At 37.7% G+C, this 21,118-nt stretch overlaps 1 protein-coding gene across 3 annotated transcripts in view; it reads left to right on the forward strand.

Moving 5' to 3' along the window:
* Nucleotides 1-21,118, forward strand: part of TMCO1 (transmembrane and coiled-coil domains 1) — a 67,661-nt gene that overhangs the window by 12,863 nt on the left and 33,680 nt on the right. For all 3 annotated transcript variants that reach the window (XM_014739651.3, XM_070267897.1, XM_070267896.1), the window contains exons 4-5: nt 16,739-16,785; nt 18,630-18,697. In XM_014739651.3, coding sequence (XP_014595137.1) covers nt 16,739-16,785; nt 18,630-18,697 — 115 coding nt within the window. The remainder of the gene's footprint in view (nt 1-16,738; nt 16,786-18,629; nt 18,698-21,118) is intronic.

Here is a 21,118-nt window from a genome sequence, read left to right on the forward strand (position 1 = left end):
ATAAAGTTGTTAATAGTAGTAACTCATGTTTGTATAATTTTATGGTTTACAAAACACTTGTGTATGTTGTCTTACTTGATTCTCTCGACCATTTTATAGGACAAGTTCAAGCAGTTGCTCCTTTTTGCTCTTAGCTTTGAAATTTCAGTTTTAGTAAAATGCTATTGACAGTTGTGGCTTTTAAACTTGGCTGAGAGTTCTTGGCATAGTTGGTAAAGGCGTATTGTTTTTCACATCTGAGATGATTATTTCCAGTTAAATCTGAGTTACTTGTATTTATTGTTGCCATGGCTTCCTTACTGGGAATTCACTAGTGATGGAAATCTACCAAGGGGTAGGAAATGTTCTGCTTAACGATTTTTATCTAGTCTGAAAAATAGTGATGTTTTTGGTTTTTCAGTGTAATTTAGAATTTAATTATAGAATATAATGCTGTTCCAAAAAGGCAATTTATAAATGATTAGCTGTGATTTGTATTTATACTTTATGGTGCTTCCTGATTCTGAAATCAGGAAAAAATTGTTGTGAAATTATGCATTTGATTCAGAAGCTGTGTCTCTGTACCTAGGTCACTGCTCTTATATCTCAGGAGAGAATTCTACCAGACTGGACTATGCCAATGTCCTATGCTGATTAAAGCTTTTCAATTTAGTATAGGGGTATCAGATGTTTTCTGAGTGACCTATTCATTTAGTTCTGTGGCAAGATACTACTATACATCTACTTTGTATGTGTCACTCACTCTGGTAGGCACTAGAGAAACAAAGTAGAAAAAAATCTGTCTTTTAGGAGGTCTGTCGAGAGAGGGAAAACAGACCAATGTAGTATGGCAAATACTTTTGTAGAGGTATGTTCTGAATGTTATGAAACTAAAGAGAAAGGATATCCAAATCAACCTCAGGGTCAGGTTTTCTTGAAGAGATAATGCTTTAGCTGAATCTTGAGGCTTTAGTGTGAATTAGCTAAATCAAAACATAAATAAAATACTAGTCAGTATTTATTGAGCACTTACCATCTGTAACACACTAAGATAAGCACTTTACAGATTTTTTAATTCTCTTAACAATTATATGTGGTAGTGAGCCGTGTTACCTCATTTTTATAGATGAGAAAATTGAGGTTAAATAACTTGCTCTTGCTCATTCGGTGGTGTGATGGGATTAAGTCAGTGGTAGAGAAGGGGTTTGAGCCTGCTCATTTATAACTTTAGAATCTACATTTTTAAGCCCTGTGCATTCTAGGCAGAAGGATAGACATGTGCAAAGGCATAGAGGGATCAAATAGCAAGGTATATACCTTGAACTATAAATAATATAACAAATAAAAGAAGGTATGTGTAATGTCTGGGCAGACGAGGCTAGAGAAATAAGTAGAGGCTAGTGCATAAAGATCTTTACAAATTAAACTAAGGTAATAAGTTTAACTTGTATCCAGAGGGCTTCCCATAAGCATTAAGGGATTTGAACAGAGGCTTGACATCCAGGGTGTTTTTGTTTTTGTTATTGTTTTTGAGGAAGATTAGCCCTGAGCTAACTACTGCCAGTCCTCCTGTTTTTGCTGAGGAAGACTGGCCCTGAGCTAACGTCCATGCCCATCTTCCTCTACTTTATATGTGGGACACCTACCACAGCATGGCGTGCCAAGCAGTGACATGTCCTTACCCGGGATCCAAACCGGCGAACCCCGGGCTGCCGAGAAGCGGAACGTGCGAACTTAACCGCTGCCCCACCGGGCTGGCCCCTTTTTGCTTTTTGAGGAAAATCAGCTCTGAGCTAACTACTGCCAATCTTCCTCTTTTTGCTGAGGAAGCCTGGCCCTGAGCTAACATCCATGCCCATCTTCCTCTGTTTTATACGTGGGACGCCTACCACAGCATGGCTTTTGCCAAGCAGTGCCATGTCTGCACCGGGGATCCGAACCGGCAAACCCTGGGCCGCCAAGAAGTGGAATGTGCGAACTTAACCGCTGCGCCACCAGGCCGGCCCTGACACCCAGTTTTAAGGAAGACACCTCTGGCAATAGTTTGAAGGATAAATTGGAGAGGGGATCATTTTGGAGGTAGGGAAATCATGAAGCTTTTAAGTATCCCAGGCATAAAAATGGCAAGAATCTGAACTTAGGTAGTGGCAGTGGAAATGGAGTAGATGGTACAGATTCAATGGATATAGAGGAGGTAGAGGTAACAGGACTTGATGACTGTTTAGTTGTAGGGTATGGAGAGAGATGAGTCTGGGAAGAAGCCCACACTCCTGATTTGGAGAGGAAATATTGAAGTAGCAGATTGGGATGAGGAGGAAAGAGATGATTCAGGTTTGAACATGTTGGATTTGAAGTGCCTGTTTGACAGAAGAGTGGAAATGTTTGGTACACAGTTGGATGTATGGTTTTGGAGCTGGGAGAGAGAGAACAGCTACAAATAGACTTTAGAATCATGCTTATAAGTAGTAATTGAGTCCACAAGGTAAATGAGATCACATAGGGAGACCATATAGAGTAAGAAAAGTGGAAAAGCGAAGGGTTGAGGATGGAGAGAGTCTTGAGGAAACAGAGAGATTTAAGGAAAGTAGCAGAAGTGGAGCTCTGAAAAAATATTGCCCAAGATGTTGGAAAGGAGTTGTGTCACACAGAAGTTGAGGGGAGAGTTCCAGGGGCAGGAAGGATTTGAACATGCGTGTTATTAAATGTCTAAGAGGCAAAATGGAGGTTATTAGCAATTTAGCAAGAGTGATTTCAGTGGTATGATGGGGGACAGGAACCAGATTGTATAAATTAGGGAGATAATGGGTGGTGAGGAAGTAAAGCTATTGAACATGGACAGTTCCTTCAAGTAGCTTTGCTATAAAGGATAGGAAAGATATAAAAATGGAAGGCAGATTACCCTCTGCCCTTAAATTGACAACACAAAGTATCAAAATTAAAAATTATCTTAACATGGAATGGAACCTTGAATTGTTTGCTCACCAAAAAAAAAATCAGACATTGAAAGAAATAATATTTATGAGCAATTACTTATCAAAATCTTGTCAGGAGGCACAAGACATGATATTTATTAGGAGTTGCTTAAAAGGCAAGCAACCTATCCATTCTGTACATTTGTAAATTTTCCTGTAGATTAAGCCAGACTATCAGAAATCTGTAAACCTAAACTGCATTATTTTGGACTTCATAAAATTGCTTCTACTCTGTTCCACCTTGACATTTGCACTATTAGGCATGTCATGAAAAACTCAGCCAGACACACTTTATTGTAGTACCACTATGGAAGGTTTTTGAGGACATTGTCTACAACAGCACACAATGCTCTTTTGATGAGAAATTATGGAAACTTTCTGTTAGTTTTCAATGTCAAGAAAAACAGTAATTCTCTTAAATAATTGATTTATTTTTATTTTATGGACGCTGTGCTTGAACAGGTGTTTTTCCCCCGTTGGAAGCAACTGCTAATGAGCATTTGCTGTTCATCTCCAGCAACTTTATCGGACCAATTAAATGTATTTCTGTGTATTGACCCTATCTACAGTTTTGTCATTATGCCACCCTTACTTTCCCTTTGCTCAGGTTCCCCACCTGAGCTTCTTTACAAAAATATGTATGGTGATGGGGCGACTACAAAGAATGATACTGCTGCACTGAAAGAAGGGAATTTTCAGTAAGACGGAAGGGGTCAGTAATGTTCACTGTTTCAGAGAAGCTAAATGTCATTGATTTCATTAGGTGAAGCTCTTTGACAATGGTCTTGGATAGAGCCATTAATTTGAAGCTGAAATGTTTTTTGCATTTGAACTGAAAGTTTTAATGTTTACCATTCTGAATTTCAGGAGTGGATTTTTTGCCTATTTTACATTGCCCTCTTACGGAAGAGAAACTAATTTACTTTTGATACATGAATGTTATTTAACTCTTTTGGCTGCATTCAAGTTACTTCAAGTGATGAAGGATTTATTTTAAGGAGATATGTGATCCAAAACTCAGGACAAGCTGAACCAGCTGGTTATAGGAAGGCAGGAAGTGTGTTAAAGCAAGGCCTGCAAGCAGAGCAAGCCCTGAGGTAAAGCCAGCCAGTGGGCTCCACTGTCTTTAAAGCTCCGCTATTAATATAGACTTCTGTCACTTCTGTTGTTCAGCTTCCCCACTTCCTCTATAGTGTTTTTCTAGCATTTAATTTTTGCCTTTACCTAACTTTGGCTTGTGTCCTGGGGTTCTTTCTATATCAGTGTTATTCTTCTTGTGCTTTGTAGGCCACTTACATCAGAATTGCTTGACATACTTGTTAAAAATGAAGGGTTCTGAGTCTTACTCCCAGACTTTACTGAATCAAAATCTCTGGACATGGTACCCAGGAGTCTGCTTTTTTTTAACAAGCTACCCAGATCATTCTTAGACACACTAAAGTTTGAGAGCCACTACTATATTGTAAATTTTGTCTCAGCTTCCACTGTTAATTGATTGACTTTCCCAGGATTTTCTGGTTTAAATTTCTGAAAGAAGGAATCCGATTGGCTCAGCGCATCTTTTTGCACCATAGGTCATGGGGAAACCTATGGATTGGCTGCCTTTTGGGTCAGTGGTGGCAGGACAGGGGATGTTAGGAATCTTCATGAGGCTGACCCTCAACCTAGACTGTGGTGAGAGGCAGATATCCCCAGAAGGTGGCTACGGAAGGGAGGGCACCATTCTGAAGCTTAACCCAGTGGAGTGGGTATCTCCTTTCTTAGTGCCTTGGAAATAACGGGAGGACTTTTTGAAATTTAATTTATTTGGGGCCCTGAATTTATATATTCGTTCTAGGGCTTTTGTCTACGCTATTTGGATTTTCCTTAAAAAAAAAGGCTGCATTAGACATTTGGCTTAAATTTTGCTTCTTTTCCATTTCCAAATCTACATGAAATTTCAAGGGTATATTAATTGGTCTTCCCATTCAAGACAACTCAGACTGTAGAACTGTCATAGGTTACCTAATTCTTTTCATCTATAGAGAGGCATCTGTTATTTTGATCATCTTTGCCTTATTTGAAAATGTTTTCCATCTCCCAAACTATTAGTTGGATCAGAGCCCCCAGTTGCCTCCTTGTGCTTTAATTGATTTACATTCTTTGACAGAAAAGACACTGGTTATTGAATAAGGTAAATGGTGAAATATTCCTTTTGTAGATAAGTCAATTATCTTGTGGTACAAAGCCTAATGCTGTCAAATAAAAATATATAATAGATTGGCTTGAGGTTTGTTCATTCTCTGGTCAGAATGGATGTCATCATTGCTGCTAGCTTATTCCAATAGCTACAGGAAATATAGCCTCTTTTTAATTGGAGTATTCGCTTTTAGAATTTTAATTTTTCCTTCCGTCTGTCATCTTGGATAGTAAATCATTCTAGAATATAAATGTGTCTTCTTCATATTTCCAGTTTTTTCTCTCCTTGAAATTTCCTCAAATTTCATAGAGTTGTATTCCAAAAGTTCAGTAATAAGAGGGTGCATAGAATTTCCTTCAAACGGTGGGATTGAGGCATGATTCTCCCCTGTATTAAATTCTGTGGTTCTGAACGGCATAAAGTCAAGAATAGTTTACACAGGACAAGTGAACACTAAATGATATATACTGTTTATTTCCAGCACTTGGCACCTTTAAATTCTACATCTTCAAGGGAGGTATAGAAGGTTTTAGACACACGTTTTCACCCTCCGGATGTCAACATAACAGTTGAAAGAGATTGGGAAGTGCAACCATCTTGGAAGTCTTGGGCTCCTAGATGCTGCGTTGTCTCTCTACTTTAGGAGAGAGGTTCCCTAGCTGTAGTTCTTTAGGTAACACACCGCCAAGATGCAAATAACACAAGACGGAGACAGTGACTTCCCTACCTTACTGGGGCAAGGGACAACATTCTGAGAAGATTTGTGCTAGTTAACTGATAGCAGTAAAGGGCTAAGTTACACCCAGGGCTGTGGAGAGAGCCAATCACTTTTACTTATTTCAATATACTCTTAACTGTTTGGGGTAGTTGAAGTTATGCATTTCAAGCAGTAGACTATCTAGTATTTATTGCACCATCTCAGCCAAAACCAGTCTCATAATTACATGAATTGTTATTCTCAAAAGTATTCGATTCCTGCTAATAAACATTTAAATCATTTCAAAATAAATTGTTTGCACTTATTTTAGTTACTAATATGACTTTCCTAGAAATTATTCACCTGGGGAAACAAAGTCTTGTGTTAAGGGAAAAGCAACTTCTTTACAAAAAACAAAGATACTTTTTCAATACAGTTTATTAGAACTTAGATTATTCTCGTATAAACTGTGTATCACATGATGCTTATATTGAAAAGCAAGTCTTCATAAACTTATTTAACCGATAATATGATGTAAAAACTTTATTTTTAGGAACAATAGTTTCTTTTTGTTCTTTTTTTGTAATGCTGATAATTAAAAGAAAAATTGGATATGAAATGACATTTAAAAATTTATTTAAGTCATTAAGGCTGAAAGAAAAGTAGATTTAATCAGAAGATGGGAGATAGAAACTTTAAAAGGGTGTCTTAAGTACTTTTAAGGACTTAAACGTTTCACTTCTTATTGTGTCTAACAATATCCTTGTAGAACTTGAATCTTATATTTTAAAATAATGAGAATGAATAATTAGAACAAATCTTTGCCTAGAAATTATTAGAGTCAGGGTTTGGTAGTCATAATGGAGGAGAGAGAGAGAGAAGTAGTTTAATACTTTTCTAAGAGTTGAAATTTAAAAAAGAGGGGGTAAAAGAGAATGTGAGCATTGAGAGACAGAATAGGAGCATCTGAGATGCAATTAACTGAGCAGAGCATGGAGAAAAATGAAAATGGAAAGACTTTAGATTAGGCATTTCTCCCAGCAGCCATTTAAAGGTATCATCAGTTAGGGGTTAGTGGGGAGAAGGCGAGGTATATAAACCTAACTGTGGCTTTATGGGGATATTTACAAGTTTATTGTTCATAATTGAGGAGTACCTGAAATTGTTTCCTATTGGCAAAATTTCCATTAAATCAGATTTGCTCTTTCCCTTATGGGCGTTTTTGGATTTCTAACTCTTACATTGTCTAGGACTTTTTAATATTAAGTTCTTTGTTTTTATCATGTTTGTGCTTCTTGAGGCATCTTAGCATTTTCTACCAATTAGACAGATGAAGTTTATTTCAGATGAAACTTTGCATGTGTTTCCCTGTTAAATATATCTGTTTAGCTTGTTGCTCCTTTATTCTATTCTGCTTTTTGTCCTTTTTCTTTAGAGAGAGATTTTTTCCCAACTTTACCTTTTTATATACTACTGTCCTTTTTGTTGTATTCTATTGGGAATGATGCCTAGTAAAAAGTGTAATCACTGGAGTATATAACATACACTTTTTAAGTAGCCTCGGACATAAGCAGCTGTTAATTACCCATGAGTAAAATACCTATGCTGAGAATCAGTCTTAGCTTCTTCTGCTATACCATCTAGTTAGATCTTGTATAGCTCATAGTGCTGTGCCATTAAGTTTGTCAGAGCTAGGCAGAAGTGAAGGCAAATATCTAAGAAACTTGAGTCTGTTTCTTTCATCCCCTCCAAAACCAAGTGAACATTAAACTTATTTCTGAATTATTTGAAACCAACTAAACCTACTTTATTTGTATATGGCAGGCACTTAATAACAATTTGAATTGAAAAATCTTCAAGAATCGTGCACAAGTAGTGTGGGTATGTATCATAAACCTGTGCTGCTGTGTTCTTGTTAAGCCATGTATGCCTACAGTCTACCTTGACAGTACTTATGCTTACAGTTTCTGTTGAGACAGAATTTTTAAAAAAATGGAATGGAACTTCAGAAAAACTATGTCACTTTAGTTTGCTCTCAGCCTTTCTGTGCCTCTTCTGCCTCTTCAGGCTCCCAGCTTTATAATAAAGGACTACTCTCCCTGGAAACAAGTTTGGTGTACTCTATCTTCAGATCAGCTTTTATTATGTTGCTGATTCATTCATGAAACAATATTGAGCACATACCATAATGTTGAACAACTAACTACATGCTAGTTACTGAGGATACAAAGATGAAGAAGGCGTAGTTGTCCTTGCCCTCCAGGAATCTGCCATCTAGTTGGGTTGATGGGGACATAAACAGATCATTGTAACAGAATGTCTAAACTCAGTGAGTATACTGATAGAGTTGTGCTTGGCATATTCTGCACACATAAAGGGAAGACTTCTAATCTTGTGAATCTGGTGTCTATGACTGCATTGTCCAGTGTAGCAGCCTCTACCTACGTTTGGCTGTTTAAATTTAAATTTTAAATTGATTAAAATTAAATGAAGTTGAGGGGCGGAGCAAAATGGCAGGGTGAGCTGACCCGGGATTCTCTCCCCTCCAAAATACAACAAAAGATTGGAAGAACTGAATTTCAGAGAATAAACATAATGCCAGCTCGTTAGAGACCTACAATACCAAGAAGGCGGAGATCATAAACCTAGCTTTACACCTTCGGAGGCGCTGGAACAGTAGGAGAGAACATCGCTCCCTCCCCTAGAGTCTGCGATTGCTGCGGCACGGGTCGGGAAGGAGCGGGGCAGGGGCCGCAGGACCGGGGGATCATCCAGGACTCCTGCCGCTGATTCAGTGGAGACCCGCTGATGGGGGGGGAAAGCTTCCATCCACGGGGACCCTATAAATCAAGGGCCTTGGGAGACCAGAGAACAGAACTGATCTGAACCCAGACCGGCACCTGTGAGTAACAGCCCCTCCCCCCCAGCAAATCCAGTGGGCGCAGCCATCTTGCCCCAAGGCGGAGAGCTAACACGCTGTCTCGACCCCCATCTAGTGGCGACAGGCTGTAACTGCAACTGAATTCTACCACCATGAGAAAAAACCGCTCCTCTACCATCCAGCAATTTATAAAAGCCCCAGACCAGAAGGAAAACAATAAAAACACAATTAAGTCCTGAGGACTTGGAATTAGGTAAACTAAGTGATAATGAATTCAGAGCAGCTATAATCAAAAAACTCAATGAGGTAGAGAGAAAGATAGAGAAACAAGCCTAGTTCTGGAGTTACTTCACAAAAGAGATTGAAGTCATAAAGAAGAATCAAACAGAATTACTTGAGATGAAAAACACAATGGACCAGATAAAACAGAATACGGATTCCCTGAATGCCCGTGTAGACAATATAGAGGAGCAAATCAGCATAATCGAGGACAGACAGGCTGAATGATGCCAGACAGAGGAAGAAAGAGAACTAAGAATTAAAAAAAATGAGGAAAATCTCCGAGAGATAATGGATTCAATGAGGAGTAAGAACATAAGGATCATAGGAATTCCCAAGAATATGGAAAAGGAAAATGGAGCCAAAAGTGTGCTTAACGAAATTATTGAAGAGAACTTCCCAAATCTAGGGATCAACAGAGAAATGTGTGTAGAGGAGGGTTTTAGATCTCCTAGATTTGTCAATGTAAAAAGACCCACCGCAAGGCACATAATAGTAAAGTTGGCAAATAGGAATGATAAGGAAAGAATACTCAGGGAAGTAAGGAAAAAAAAGAGAATAACCTATAAAGGAGCCCCTATCACACTGTCAGCGGATTTCTCTACAGAAACCCTACAAGCTAGGAGAGAATGGAGTGATATATTCAAAGCTTTAAAGGATAAAAACCTTCAGCCAAGAATACTCTATCCAGCAAGAATTTCCTTCAGATATGAGGGAGAAATTAAATCTTTTCCAGACAAACAAAAGTTAAGGGAATTTGTAACTAAAAGCCCTCCATTACAAGAAATCCTCAAGAAGGCTCTCATACTTGAAAAAAGAAAAAAGGGAGAAAGGGGACACAAGCCACAGACTAGGGAGACCAATGGATAGAACCAGAACAGGATAGCAAATATTCAACTATAGCATTAGGGTAAAAATAAGGAAACTACCAAAACAAGGACAATCTTAGCACTCTAACTACAAATTAATAAGACGAGTTGGAATAAAAAATGAAAATAATTATTTAGGAGGGGAAGAGCAAAGGGTCTAAATCAGTATTGGTTGAGTAAGTAAGAGACCACCAGAGAATAGACTATATTATACACGAGATTCTAAATACAAACTTCAAGGTAGACACTAAAATAAAGTACAGAACAGAGTCACAAATCATAGATAAGGAAAAATCTAAGAAACCCAGCATAAGAAATTGCAGTATTAAATGGATAGTCTAAAGCACACAGGAAAAGAAACACAGGAAAACAAGATAATGAGCGACAGATTGACAGCATTAAGTCCACATGCATCAATAATCACTCTCAATGTGAATGGATTGAACTCTCCAATAAAAAGACACAGAGTGACAAAATGGATTAAAGAACAAGATCCAACAATTTGTTGCCTCCAGGAAACACACCCCAGCCCCAAGGACAAACACAGAGTCAGGGTGAAGGGTGGAGGACAATACTTCAAGCAAATAGCAAGGAAAAAAAGGCAGGTGTTGCAATTCTCATATCAGACCAAGTGGATTTCAAAATAAGACAGGTAAAGAGAGACACAGAGGGACAATATATAATGATCAAAGGGACACTTCATCAAGAAGAAATAACGCTTATAAATATCTATGCACCCAACACAGGAGCACCAAGATTCATAAAACAACTATTAACAGACCTAAAGGAAGATGTTAAGAACAACACAATAATAGTAGGGGACCTCAACACCCCACTGACATCAATGGACAGATCATCCAGACAGAAAATCAACAAGGAAATAGTGGAGCTGAATGAAAAACTAAAACAATTGGACTTAATAGACATATAGATCACTCCACCCTGAAGGAGCTGAATACACATTCTTCTCAAGTGCACATGGAACATTCTCTAGGATAGACCATATGTTGGGAAACAAGGCAAGCCTCTACAAATGTAAAAACATTGAAATAATGACAAGCATCTTCTCAGATCATAGTGCTATAAGGCTAGAAATTAATTACAAGAAAAAAGCTGAGAAAGGCACAAAGATGTGGAGACTAAACAACACACTACTGAACAAGCAATGGATCATTGAAGAAATTAAAGAAGAAATAAAAAAATACCTGGAAACAAATGAAAATGATAGCATGCCATACCAACTCATATGGGATACAGCAAAAGCTGAATTAAGAGGAAAATTCATAGCACTACAGGCACATCTTAACAAACAAGAAAAATCCCAAATAAGCAACCTTAAAGCACACCTAACTGAACTAGAGAAAAAAGAACAAATGAAGCCCAAAGTCAGCAGAAGGAGAGAAATAATAAAAATCAGAGCAGAAATAAATACTATTGAAACGAAAAAGGCAGTAGAAAGGATCAATGAGACAAAGAGCTGGTTTTTTGAGAAGATAAATAAAATTGACAAACCACTAGCCAGACTTACAAAGAAAAAAAGGGAGAAAGCTCAAATAAACAAAATCGGAAATGAGCGAGGAGAAATAACAACAGACTCTGCAGAAATACAACAGATTATAAGAGAATACTACAAAAAACTATATGCCAACAGAATGGATAACCTAGAGGAAATGGATAAATTCTTGGACTCCTACAGTCTCCCAAAGCTCACTCAAGAAGAGGCAGACAATTTGAACAGACCAATCATAAGGAAAGAGGTTGAAACAGCAATCAAAAACATCCCAAAGGATAAAACCCCAGGACCAGATGGCTTTCCTGGGGAATTCTACCAAACTTTCAGAGAGGATTTAATACCCATCCTTTTCAAGCTATTCCAAAAAATTAGGGAAGATGGAACACTTCCTAACACATTCTATGAGGCCAACATCACGCTGATACCAAAACCTGACAAGGACACCACGAAAAAAGAGAACTACAGGCCAATATCACTGATGAACATAGATGCAAAAATTCTAAACAAAATTTTGGCAACCAGAGTTCAGCAATTCATCAAAAGAATCATACATCAGGATCAGGTGGGATTCATACCAGGGACACAGCAGGGATGGTTCAACATCCGCAAATCAATCAACGTGATACACCACATCAACAAACTAAGGAATAAAAACCACATGATCATCTCAATAGATGCAGAGAAGGCATTTGACAAGATCCAACAGCCATTTATGATAAAAACTCTGAACAAAATGGGCATAGAAGAAACTACCTCAACATAATAAAGACCATATATGACAAACCCATAGCCAACATCATACTCAATGGGCAAAAACTGAACCCCATCCCCCTGAAAACAGGAACGAGACAAGGATGCCCTCTATCACCACTCTTATTTAACATAGTACTGGAGGTCCTGGCCAGAGCAATCAGGCAAGAAAAAGGAATAAAAGGAATCCAAATAGGGAGAGAAGAAGTGAAACTCTCGCTGTTCGCAGACGACATGATCTTATATATAGAAAACCCCAAAGAATCCATTGGAAAACTGTTAGAAGTAATCAACAACTACAGCAAAGTTGCAGGGTATAAAATCAATTTGCATAAATCAGTAGCATTTCTATACTCCAGTAATGAACCAACAGAAAAAGAACTCAAGAATACAATACCATTCACAATCGCAACAAAAAGAATAAAATACCTTGGGGTAAATTTAACTAAGGAAGTGAAGGACCTATATAATGAAAATTACAAGGCCTTTCTGAGAGAATTGGATGACGACATAAGGAGATGGAAAGACATTCCATGTACATGGATTGGAAGAATAAACATAGTTAAAATGTCCATTCTACCTAAAGCAATCTACAGATTCAACGCCATCCCAATCAGAATCCCAATGACATTCTTTACAGAATTAGAACAAAGAATCCTAAAATTCATATGGGGCAACAAAAGACCCCGAATTTCTAAAGCAATCCTGAGAAAAAAGAACAAAACAGGAGGCATCACAATCCCTGACTTCAAAACATACTACAAAGCTACAGTAATCAAAACAGCATGGTACTGGTACAAAAACAGGTGCACAGATCAATGGAACAGAATTGAAAGCCCAGAAATAAAACCACACGTCTATGGACAGCTTATCTTTGACAAAGGAGCTGAGGGCATACCATGGAGAAAAGAAAGTCTTTTCAACAAACGGTGCTGGGAAAACTGGAAAGCCACATGTAAAAGAATGAAAATTGACCATTCTTTTTCACCATTCACCAAAATTAACTCAAAATGGATCAAAGACCTAAAGGTGAGACCTGAAACCATAAGGCTTCTGGAAGAAAACGTAGGCAGTACACTCTTTGACATCAGTATTAAAAGGATCTTTTCGGACACCATGCCTTCTCAGAGAAGGGAAACAATAGAAAGAATAAACAAATGGGACCTCATCAGATTAAAGAGCTTCTTCAAGGCAAATGAAAACAGGATTGAAACAAAAAAACAACCCACTAACTGGGAAAAAATATTTGCAAGTCATATATCTAACAAAGGCTTAATATCCTTAATATATAAAGAACTCTCGCAACTCAACCACAAAACATCAAACAACCCAATCAAAAAATGGGCTGGAGACATGAACAGACATTTCTCCAAAGAAGATATACTGATGACCAATAGGCACATGAAAAGATGCTCATCATCGCTGATCATCAGGGAAATGCAAATCAAAACTACACTAAGATATCACCTTACACCCGTTAGAATGACAAAAATATCTAAAACTAATAGCAACGAATGTTGGAGAGGTTGCAGAGAAAAAGGAACCCTCATACACTGCTGGTGGGAATGCAAACTGGTGCAGCCACTATGGAAAACAGTATGGAGATTCCTCAAAAAACTAAAAATAGAACTGCCATACGATCCAGCCATCCCACTACTGGGTATTTATCCAAAGAGCCTGAAGTCAGCAATCCCAAAAGTCCTGTGCACCCCAATGTTTATTGCAGCACTGTTTACAATAGCCAAGACGTGGAAGCAACCTAAGTGCCCATCAACAGACGAATGGATAAAGAAGATGTGGTACATATATACAATGGGATACTGCTCAGCTGCAAAACAGAACAAAATCATTCCATTTGCAATAACATGGATGGACCTTGAGAGAATTATGTTAAGTGAAATAAGCCAGCAAGAGAAAGATAATCTGTGTATGACTCCACTCATATGAAGAATTTAAAACTATGGACCAAGAACAGTTTAGTGGCTACCAGGGGAAAGGTGGGGTGGGGGGTGGGCACAAAGGGTGAAGTGGTGCACCTACAACATGACTGACAAACATTAATGTACAATTGAAATTTCACAAGATTGTAACCTATCAATAACTCAATGAAAAAAAAAATTAAATGAAGTTAAAAATTTAGTTCCTCGATCACACTGGCCACATTTTAATCACTCAGTAGCCACAGGTAGCTAATGACTACTATATTGACAGCACAAATATAGAATATTTCCATAATTATAGAAAGTTCTATAGAATGATATTGCCTAGGAATCAAGATTTTCAAAAAGAGATAACACGAGAGCTGAGGCTTAAAAGTTGAGTACTGGTTAGCCAGGAAAGGTTTGGATAAAGATGTTATAAAATTTGCCATGTAGAAATAGAGTAACCAATCATCCCAATTTGTCTGGGACTGAGGAGTTTCTTGGGATCTGAGATTTTCAGAGCTAAAACTGGAACAGTCTAGGGAAAACTGGGACAATTGGTCACCCAAAGTAGAAAGGACTTTATGACCAAAGACAGTGAATCAATAGAAAAACATCATAAATAAAGGAACTTAAAGTTGTTTGGTGTTGCAGGAACATAAAAATTCATGGGAGTGGTCGGAGATGAAGCTGCAGAAGTAAGCAGGGACCAGATATAGGACTTAAGTGATGTTGGAACATCGTCTTTTAGGAATTTTAAGCTGGGGAGTATCATAATATTGGTCAGTTGTTTTTTTGAGGAAGATTAGCCCTGAGCTAACTACTGCCAATGCTCCTCTTTTTGCTGAGGAAGACTGGCCCTAAGCTAACATCGTGCCCATCTTCCTCTGCTTTATATGTGGGACACCTACCACAGCATGGCTTTTGCCAAGCAGTGCCATGTCCACACCCAGGATCCGAACCAGCTAACCCTGGGCAACCAAGAAGCAGAACGTGCAAACTCAACCGCTGCACCACCGGGCCGGCCCCCAGTTTTGCTTTTTAGGTAGCTCTGACAGGCAGCTATGTGGAAAATGGATTTGAGAGAACAAGTTTGGAGGCAGTGAGACCTGTTAGGAGATTTGAGATAACATAGATAAGAGGTGTCAGATCCTAACTAAGGAAATGGTAGTAAGGAGGAGGAGAGGTGTTGGATTTCGTAAGTATTCATGAGGTATAATTAATAGGACTTGCTGTTTGATTGGATGAAAGAATAGGGAATCAAGTGTATGCTGACGTGTCTAGCATAGATGATTTTCTATACCTTTCTTTTCATTTCTTAGTGGGAGTCCTTTCCCCTCTAGTTGTTTTATGCCTGTTTACCTTCTAGTCATCTCTTACCCCAATCCTCTACCCTCCAATTTAAGAAAGTCTTGTTATATTGTAAGAGGACTGCACAGGTAGAAAAGAATCTCTAGCCTCTGAGATAGACCATAGCTCCATTCCTTTTTGTTCATTTTCTTCCACGTGTCTTCAGCATCCCCATTCTCTCCTGCCTGTGTCCTTTCCTCCCAGGGAGAACAAACTAAATAGGAAGAGTTCAAGGTGGGGGATCATATATTCATCCTGCCATGTACTGTTTGGAAACTGCAGTCCAGTCTGCACGCCAGGCTTCCTGAAGGCCTACTCTTGTTCCTTTTCTTTACCTGCCTGATTTTGCCAGCCCGCATGCCAGTTTAATATATTCTGAAGGTATATTTTTTATTTTAGAGGATATTGTATTTTTATTTCATAATCTTCCTGTGAGGGTGGGGATTTTTGTATGTTTTGTTCTTTCACTTACCCCTAGTTCTCAGAAGAGTGCCTGGCACATAGTAGATAACCAGTAAGTATTTGTTGAATAAATTAATCTTGGTGATACAATACATGATCAAAGAAAACAGTAGATAGTATATATAGAGATCATTGGGTTGGGAGTTGGGAAACTTGGGTTCTAGTCCTGGCTTTGCCATAAAATATTTGTGTGGTCTCTGACAAGCCACTTCCCCTTTGCTGGGCCTCAGCTGCTTCATAGGTGCACCAATGAAGTCCCTTATGTTGGTGGAATACAGTAAATAGGGCTTTAATAGACAGTTGAGGCTTCTTTAGCAATTTGAGTTCGGTTTGTATAACAGTTTTCTTGAAATATTTGCCAAATTTCCCAGCTTTCAAAGTGACAACTATAAAATTATGCTTGTTTTTAGATTGATTAGTCTGTAATATGAAAGAACCTGAATTTTAAATTCATCTTAATTGACTTTTAATTTTTAGACTGTGTGCTCTCTTAAAGAAACTGAAAGAGAGAAAAAAACATGAGAGATGGGTAATTAATATTTGAAACCTAAGTGTAATCATTACGTTTACACCTATGAATCAACTGATTGACAATTCCCATCGATGTAATATAAGAGTATATCTTAATGTATAGAGTTAAGACAATACCAGAGGTAATTTTTTTTAAGTTAAAGTTTAAAGATTTTTATTTATTTAAATTGAAATATTTTGGTGCTCTGCTGCATGTGAATTTTCTGTTAGTACGTGTGTACAATATGTCAGGTAATCAGCTTGTCTTAAGTGATATCGAGACAGGGTGCTTTTATAGTCAACAATCAGTGACAGTTTAACATCTGCTTTGTACTAGGCACTGTGTATATTAACCATTTTGTTAATTCTTTTCAGAGAGGCAAGAAGAGAAACTGAAGAATAACAACAGAGATCTATCAATGGTGAGAGTCCTAAATATAACTTTGTGGTAAACCACATAATGTTTTTAGCAAAAGATCCTGATTTGCGTAAAGTAGATTACACTTACCTTTTCAGAAATTTTTAGTTTATGCAGGCTATAAATAATATCATGAATGTTCCTGGACCAGATGGAAGTGAAAATATGCTACTAGGCTTAAACTTCCTTTTAGTAATATGAATAGCTTTTTTAGGCTGTCTCGGAGGTTGTAATTTGTCCTTCTCACATAGCTCTTGATTAGCTTCTCCTTTATGTTGATTTTCTTTTCTTCCTTATGTTAAGCCTGAATCTTTGGTTTTATAGTGACCTGGGTAATCCCAATATAGAAGTTGGAGCGTTATGTATGGCCTTTATTGTTGCATTTTTTTCTTTAAGAGGCCTTTTGTTCTGAGTGTCAGGCACACCATAAAGTGTAAGGAAAAGTGATTTCATTACCCATTTACTCATTATTTATAAAGAGTAGAGTTTGTGCAAGAATGTCTTTCTAAGGCATAGATAGGCTACTTATAAGGCTTGACTAATTTTCTACTTAATTTCTGTATATTTCACATGAGACACCTGAACTGTGCAACGGTTGTCTTTTGCTTACCGAGAGACCTTTGCTATATTTCTTTATCTCCTATTTCTTGAAAGTCTTATTAATTAAGAAAGATTAGGGGGCTGGCCCGGTGACACAGTGGTTAAGTGCGCATGTTCTGCTTCTCAGCAGCCCAGGGTTCGCTGGTTTGGATCCCCGGTGCGGACATGGCACTGCTTGGCAAAAGCCACGCTGTGGTAGGCGTCCCACATATAAAGTAGAGGAAGATGGACATGGATGTTAGCTCAGGGCCAGTCTTCCTCAGCAAAAAGAGGAAGATTGGCAGTAGTTAGCTCAGGGCTGATCTTCCTCAAAAAAAAAGGGGGCCAGCCTGTTGGGGCAGCGGTTAAGTTCACATGTGCCACTTCTCGGTGGCCCGGGGTTTGCTGGTTTGGATCCTGGGTAAGGGCATGGCACCTCTTGGCACGCCATGCTGTGGTAGGTGTTCCACATAGAAAGTCGAGGAAGATGGGCATGGATGTTGGCTCAGGGCCAGTCTTCCTCAGCAAAAAGAGGAGGATTGGCAGTAGTTAGCTCAGGGCTAATCTTCCTCAAAAAAACAAAAAAAAGGAAGATTATAATTTAGAAGTGCCTTTTTTAAAAAATAGCTTTTCTTTTCTGTTCATACAATTATTACATATTCACTGTAGCAAATTTGGAAACTACAGAAAGAAGATAAAAATTGCCCTAAATCTGTTATCCAGATATGACATCTGTTAATCTTATATCTTTATAATCTTTTGTTTATTTACACTTTTATGGCCTATGTAATTAAGAAAGAAGTTAACTGCAAGTAACAGAATACCTAATTAACAAGGGGTTAAACAGATAAAGTTTTTTTCCCTTGCTAAAGAAGTCCAGAGGTTAGTAGTCCAGGGCTGGTGTGTGAGCTCAGTAATGTCATCAAGGTTTTAGGTTAGTCATCCTTAGTTCAAGGTTTTTGGTTGTTTGATGACACTACCTTCAGGCAAGAAGAATGGGCAGTATAGCCAAGTTTGTCCCTCTTAGAAGTCCATTCAGTACTTAGACTTATAAGTCATTGGCCAGAATTGGGTTACATGGCCACCCCAATACTATTCATCAGAAGGTGGCAAGAGAAGTGGGCTTGGAGGTCGAGGGTGGCTTAGCCAAGAAACAGCTTTTTGCTAAGGAGCACCTGTTAAAAATGACATGAAACCAAAACTTTTGGGGTGTATGTTAGTGGTGGTTTTTCTTTAGTGTGAAATGACAATTTGTTGGTCTCCTTACAGGTTCGGATGAAATCCATGTTTGCAATTGGCTTTTGTTTTACTGCCTTAATGGGGATGTTCAATTCCATGTGAGTATCCTTTTATATGGTTTTGCCTAAGTATTGCTCTATGTGAGTGTGTATATGAGCAATTAACTTTTTTGATAATATTTTATTTTGATATTTCACATTTGCAGAAAAGTTACAAGAATAGTATGTCCATTATCCAGATTCACAATTAACAGTTTGCCCCATTTGCTTTCTCTTTTTCTGAGTCTCTCCATATCATATAAGTACTCATACATACATAATTTATATATTTTTCTCAATCATTTGAAAGTCTACTGTAGGCTTTATCTCCCTTTACCTGTAAATACTAAAATGTGTTATTTCCTTAGAACATGGACATTCTTTTACATAACCTCAATCCAATTATCAAAATCAAGAAATTCAATTTTGAAAAAATACAATTATATAACTTTTTCACCCTCTTAATATTGAGGATATTTTTATGTACAAGGCAAAGGCTAAGGTATTATGGGGCCTCTGAAAAGAATTTAATATGTCCCCTGTGTTTTTAAGTTGCTTACTAGCATTCTGCTTCAAAACGAAGGTAGTCATATAGAGATGTTTTGACTCTTAAAATAGAGTCTTAGCAACTATAATCTTGTTTAATGATAAGGTAAGTTACTGTTGTCTAAACTAGCCTGTAACAGGCCTGAGTAATTGTGGAACTGCTTTTGACAGAAGCTGGGAAAATGTCCAGAGATGACAAACATTCATTTATTCTTTGTCAAAGCTAACCTGAGCCATCCTAGGCGAATTAGGATTTCCCTCATTTCTTCTTTTCCTTCTCTTTCTCCTACTCTTCTTCCCCTGCTTCATTTCTGTCTGTCTGCCTCTCCCTCTCTCTGAACCTCCCCTCTACCTCCAGTCAACTCTTCCCTCCCCACCTGTTCATTGCTTACTTTGTGCCAGGCATTGTGCTAGGTATTGGAATGTAACAAATAAGATGTGGCCTCTGCCCTTAGTAATATCAAAATTTTATAAAGAAAGTGACATGAAGAAAATACAGATAAATAAATGCATCGATGGGTGTTATAATAGAAATCTGTGTAGATGAGGTACAGTGGGGGAAAGAAGTGAGTGATTATTTTTACTTAGGTGAGGGACTGGAGGACATGTCCAAAATGGTTTTAACATAAAATTTCCACCTAACTAATGATTACTACAGGGACTTTTGGAGGATTAAATAACTTGCTCAAGTTTTCTAGACGTCTCATGATTTCTGTCTTATAATTTTAAACTCAATACTCTTTTTCCTTCTACCATGACTTCTCTCATTTTTGGGGTACATATCACTATGAATTACCAGGCAAACGAGACACTGAAAGGTTTTATAATTAACTCGTAAGCTTCCTTGCTACAACTCAAATACTGAAGTATTCTTAAATTGTTACATTCTGGACAGTATAGAGCTGGCTGAGTACTCCTCTTTACTTTTTTAGTTTGGTACTTAACTTCTACTTACTTTTCTCATACTTCTTATTTTTTAAATTATATTTTATAGGTTAGTCCTCTGTGTGTGTGTGTATGTGTGTGTGTATGTGAGTGTGTGTGTGGCTGTTCTGATTGGCTTTGGCTTTATTGTGTGATTACTGTGACAGATTTGAGTCCTGCTTTGCCTAAAGTTCAGCATTTTATTTTATTACTTAGTCTTATGTACAAATGAGTTCTAATGAAATAGCCTAAGAAATAACTGGCTGTTTTTGGCAGTAGTAATTCTGCTTTATATTCATGTGATTCTCTTTCTTAATATTGTTTATGAACATATTAGGGTAAATAATCTTCTGATCTCCTCCAGCATACACACAACCACCCCCCCCCCACACACACACACAGTAGGTCTGAAAGGCTGCTCTAGTGGAAGAGTATCTGCTTCAAATATAATTTTTCTCCCAATGTCATCTTTCTCCCCCAAGGTGGAACCTCCTTTATTATATTTTCTTCTCTAATTATTAAAGTAATACATTCTCACTGGAAAATTCCAAAAATACTTAAATGTATAAAATGTAAAGTAAAAATCACTCTACTTTCCTCAAATATAGTGCATATTCTTCAAGATTTGTACTTTTTCTATATGTATATGAACATTTAGATTTTTGTAAATATAAATCTTTATACACAATGACAGTTGTTTTGTAACCTGCTATATTTCCCTGCGATAATTTTTAAAATACAGTACATATAGCTCTAACATGTTCTTTTTTAATGTCTGTAAGTATTCCATTGAATGAATGTACCCTAATTTTTTAACCAATCTTCTATTAATCTTCGTATAGAATATTCACAGATAGTATGTACACCAGCGTATACTTGTTTTTTCCTCAGAGTATATCCAGAAGGATGGCTCGGGTAAAATTTTGATACAGATTGTTCTCTAGAACGGTGTCATTAGTTTATGTTTTTATATTATTGCCATCAGTACTTACGAGTGGTCTTCTGCATGTA

This window comes from Equus caballus, chromosome 5 (assembly GCF_041296265.1).
Source record: "Equus caballus isolate H_3958 breed thoroughbred chromosome 5, TB-T2T, whole genome shotgun sequence".
In the NCBI taxonomy this organism is placed as follows: Eukaryota; Metazoa; Chordata; class Mammalia; order Perissodactyla; family Equidae; genus Equus; species Equus caballus.